At 35.5% G+C, this 5,000-nt stretch overlaps 2 protein-coding genes across 4 annotated transcripts in view; one reads left to right on the top strand and one right to left on the bottom strand.

The window, feature by feature from the left end:
* The window catches only part of nek11 (NIMA-related kinase 11), a 64,845-nt gene that overhangs the window by 4,068 nt on the left and 55,777 nt on the right, over window positions 1-5,000 (top strand). The gene's annotated exons all lie outside the window — the stretch shown is intronic.
* LOC113657996 (sialoadhesin-like) overlaps window positions 1,399-5,000 on the bottom strand; it is an 84,275-nt gene continuing 80,673 nt past the window's right edge. Inside the window, exons 2-8 of one of the 2 annotated variants that reach the window (XM_027170156.2) lie at window positions 4,447-4,809; window positions 3,940-4,194; window positions 3,729-3,831; window positions 3,520-3,574; window positions 3,305-3,408; window positions 2,824-2,925; window positions 1,399-2,287 (exon numbers count right to left, since the gene is read on the bottom strand). In XM_027170156.2, the coding sequence (XP_027025957.2) occupies window positions 2,224-2,287; window positions 2,824-2,925; window positions 3,305-3,408; window positions 3,520-3,574; window positions 3,729-3,831; window positions 3,940-4,194; window positions 4,447-4,809 (1,046 nt within the window). In that variant the 3' untranslated portion in view covers window positions 1,399-2,223. The remainder of the gene's footprint in view (window positions 2,288-2,823; window positions 2,926-3,304; window positions 3,409-3,519; window positions 3,575-3,728; window positions 3,832-3,939; window positions 4,195-4,446; window positions 4,810-5,000) is intronic. The other variant, XM_047808579.1, reaches the window with a different exon arrangement.

A 5,000-nucleotide genomic window follows, 5' to 3' on the forward strand; every position in this document is an offset into this window, starting at 1 on the left:
TAGAACCTGTTTTTCTCCAGGCCAAATTGACTTGAATGCTTATAAATCAAAATTCTACAATGATCACCATTCTGTGTGTAATATCTATTTTGCCCACCTGATGTCATCTGATCAACCAACAACAGGCTACACACACACACACACACACACACACACACACACACACACACACACACACACACACACACACACACACACACAAAGAGTCAAAAAACGTGCCATAATTTCAAGTGAATAAAACTTCTTTTACACTCCTTATGTTTTTTTTATTATACTTAATTTATGAACCATAAACCTTATGAAATTATGCCATGTTTTTGAGTAAAATAAGCAGAAATGATTAAATATTATTTTGGATAACCACTGACTGATAAATGTCAAACATTACTCAGCATATCTCCAGGCCAAAGCTGACGGATGCAATTAAATTCATAAATAAGAGAGAAACAAATATGATTTGCAAAACACATGTATTTTATTTTTGTACTACTTTATAGAAATATGAATGTGTGTGTGTTAAACTTTTACAAATGTGTAGCCTTTGTTTTATCTAGAGGCAAACTGAAATGCAATGCCCAATTCTTTGAACAGTGTTTGACTCTGTGTGTGTGTGTGTGTGTGTGTGTGTGTGTGTGTGTGTGTGTGTGTGTGTGTGTGTGTGTGAGAGAGAGAGAGAGAGAGAGAGAAGCTTGTTGGTAGATTAGATTTTGCCCCCAGCTGGACAAATGCATATAACAAGTGTGAAATATTTACAAATGAGTAGCTTTTGTTTTTTCTGGACGCCTAATGAATTGCAAAGCCCAATTTGTGTGTGTGTGTGTGTGTGTGTGTGTGTGTGTGTGTGTGTGTGTGTGTGTGTGTGTGTGTGTGTGTGTGTTTTGGGTGCGTGTTTTAGTGGACATTTTATGTGTGCTTTTTGTGTCTGTATGTATGTTCATTGTGCTGAAAAGGGCAAAAGTGTGACCTATTGCCTCAATAAATTTGGCCGGGTCAAAATGACCCAGGAGGATCCAAACGCATAGTATATACTGGTCTGAACACATAGTTCAACGAAAATAGACAAAATTAATTTTACATACAAAGTTCATAATTTGGAACAATCCTGGTAAATTTCAGGCAAATATGTGGAAGAAAACCCAAGTTATGACACATTAAACTTTCACTAAACCTTTCAGCCGGGTCAAATAGACCTAGGGAAAATAGGAAACAAATAGCATACAAATATATTAGCATAGCAGTGAGACTGATCGTTATCATCACTGTTGTGTTAATTCATAATTAAAATATCTAAAGAGAACTAACCACCTGGAGCAAAAAACATCACACAACATCTACATTAAAGTAAATACAGAGAAAAAGAAGAAACGACGTTTGTTTTATTCTTAAAGTAAGTATTTATTAGGAAAAAAGGTAAAGCACTCAGCATGTATCTTATATCTCTTATACACGTCATATATTTAATAAAACATTAAATCAAAGTTATATAAAGTCATATATTTAATAAAATGCTTGAACATTAGAAGGTCACATGACTAGCAGGTGTATATACAGTACATATATAAGCTAAACAGTCAGGATGTACCTGTGCTGATGAAAAAGCTCTTTACCAACATGTCATTTACAGGATATACAATACTTTACATCCTGTTTGTAAAAGATTCATGACACGATGGATTCAGAAGGGTCTAAAATCCCAGAGCAGTTAAATCCATCTCCACATAGAAAACTAAAACAGTCTAGCAAGCCAGAAGAAGAGGAAGAAGAAAAGGTAGAATAACTACAGGGTTCCTACTCACCCTTGGTGCTTGGACCCCTAATTACAATGAAGAAATCACACGAATTTAGACTTAATTAGAGAATCAATTCCTTTGTAATAAATATAACACTGGCTCTGTTGGAGACGATACTGTCACAGCCCAACTTTATAAGCAACGTCTGGGACGATTTATAACTGGACAGCTGCTATATATTTTGTTAAAGATTTAATGAAATACTCAGTTTGGTTTGTCAATTGAAGCCATTTGTGTAACTTAAAATTACAAAAATGTAAGAGTTTAAATGCCTTTCTTAACAGGATGTGTACAGCAAATAAATGTCCTGTGATATTAACAAGTCTTAAATCCTAAAGAATTACATGCATTGGGAAAATGTATGATGAGGTTTTATGATGATGTCTAAATAAAACTCATCTGCACTGGAGTTGAATAAGGTGTGAAAACATCATCAGGTCATTTTCACACTGCTGTAGATAACAGAATCGTCCTTCTGCTGCTCCGTGTGGTCACACCTGAAATTACACACAAACCTGTTTATAAACCACACACTCTGTATGTTGGTCTGCTTTATGCTACACTTTGTGGTCTCTTTCCAACACACAGACATTTAAAAATATAAGCGAGTCTGTTGAGGAAACAATGAATGTTTCTAGCTGTGATGGCATCAGTGAGAACAGGAACTAAAGTCATGTCACAGATGTTCAAGAGCAATAGAACGTAATTATAAACTTTTAATAAAGTGTTCATGTTCTTTAATAATGAAAACTGGCCGATTGTGGTGGTGTAAGATGAACTACAACACGCTGCTTTTGATAAAAATGCCATAAGAGCAAACCACTGAGTGTTTTATTCCTTATTTATTAACTAAACCCCAGACTGACTTTAGAGAATGAACAATGAGAACACACACAGCTTTTACAATTCTCCTTTAGTCTCACTTTAACATGACGCTGTTTTCCATAACAGATTAAATCACACGATGCTTTTGAAGTCATTATTTGTGGTAATTATTAAGTCATTATAATGTGGATATTCTTTTCACCCTTACCGTTTGGTGGCTTTGTTGGGTTTCTTCAACACAGATGCATAAATGTCTCCTCCTTTATCTAACACTTCTTTATCAGGCTGAGGATCTCGGTTTAGCTGTGAACTACGAGAAAGAGAGAAAAAACCCCACAGCTAACATAGTGTAGGTTTATACATTTCTACATTATTCTCCATTAGAGTGAAATATCATAACGCCATTCTTAAAGACTTCTTTATCCTACACTATACGTATCATGATCTACAGGTTTACACACAAACTGCTTCGTTTTATAAAACTCGGCAATTCATTTTAAACTCGGAAAAGTTTATTTAATAAAATAAGAAAAAGATGCTTCATATTTCAGAATTTATTTCACATTGTGGCATCATTTAACATGATAGTGAATTTACATCTTCATACTTCTAATAAATATCAGATTTTCACAATATATTTAACTCTATTTTAAAAACAAGCTCCTTTCTATACTTTTATATCTTTTTACCTTTTGGTTGTTTTTAACTGGACAGACGAGTAAATCACTTCCTCATTGTTCAACATTTCTTCCTCAACAACATGAGAAACCTGAGAGCTGAACTGTGGCTTTGTCTGTAAAAACACAACGCATCAGAATTAAAGTACAACAACGTGGGAAAATCACCAACACTTTACGCTTTTTAAAGGTCCACTTAAAGACACAGATCTTTGAGAAGGTCTTACTCGTGTTTTCTCTCCATTTTCCCCCACGTTTTCTTCTGGAGCTGTAAATTTCCTCCTAACAGAAACAGAAAACACACAGTGCACATGGACGTGCTCCAGGATTCACCCTGTGACCTCATACATCTGACTTAAACAGAGTAAGGAACAATACTGTACATGTTAAATATTGCTGTGTAGATTGTAATGTATGGAGCCATGATGAGTTTTACCTCCTGTTGTGAATCACAGCTCCTGAGACGACTGAGACGAAGACACTCACTCCGATGATCACCAAAACAATGACCCAGACTGACTGGTGTTGAGGATTTTCACCTGTTAAATATTCACTTGTTATAGACGTGTTAATGCACATCATGATGAAATTATTGGCATCAGTAATCATGTGAGACATTCAGGATTGTTGTGAGCAGATGGACTCACCCTCCACTTGGAGGCTGATGGTTTCAGATCCTGACGTCTCACCAGTTCCCCAAGTGCAGGTGTAATCCCCAGAATCCCTCAGGGTTAGAGCAGGAAAGTGAAGAACGGGTCCTGATGTATTTAAACTCTGGTTGTTCTTAGACCACACAAACTGTGAGGAAGTGTTTGTGCAGTTCACATCACACGTCAGATTTAAGGAGTCTCCTTGTTTAAGGGTTCCGTTTCCACTGAGTCTGATTAGTGACACCTTTAAATCTTTTTCAGAGAGCAGGAAAGACGCCACGTCAGTGACTCAGGATTTCTCACACAGATAAAAATCTAGTTATTTAATAATAAACATCAGCTACATGAGCTTTCTTCATCAAATTAAAACTAGACTCAAATTTACTTTCACACTTCATTTAGACAAAAATTTCCACAAATTCTTTTACTTTATTCCTTTTGTTCAGGAAAAAAATTATGCTGATAATAAATCATTTGGATTTTAATTTAATAAATAATATTTACCTGTAACTTGTAGAGTCGCTCCAGGTTTACCTGTCCATTTACCACCGGTCACATCAGTAATAAATCTGAATCTGTACTCTCCAGAATAACTGAACTGTACATTGTGGATTAATAAAGTACAGTCTGATTTGTCGTCTCCAGTGAACTTAAAGTCTGACTTGGTGTTTGATGAGCTGTCATAAACATGGGGTGGGGGTTCACACCAATCTGTGTTTGAGTTCATCGAGCACCAAAGCTTTTGTTTCACCTGACGACCTTGTGGATAATAATAACTACATTTAATGGAGACACTGAATCCTCTCACAGCACAGATCGGTTTATCAGGATATTTCACACCCCAGTTACTGTCCTGAGTGAAAACACCTGTGTAGAAATAAATAGAGATTAAAAGAGTGTGATGAAGTTTTATATGTTGTGTTTGTATCAGTACACAGTGTGTAGACACTGTACATAAACACACATTTAAAAATTATTTAATATCTGTACAGTACTTTTTATCTTTTTATTTTTTACATTTTATAGGTTATGAAAATGATCAGATGTTATAAGTTATA

Source organism: Tachysurus fulvidraco, chromosome 25, assembly GCF_022655615.1.
Source record: "Tachysurus fulvidraco isolate hzauxx_2018 chromosome 25, HZAU_PFXX_2.0, whole genome shotgun sequence".
Lineage (NCBI taxonomy): Eukaryota > Metazoa > Chordata > Actinopteri > Siluriformes > Bagridae > Tachysurus > Tachysurus fulvidraco.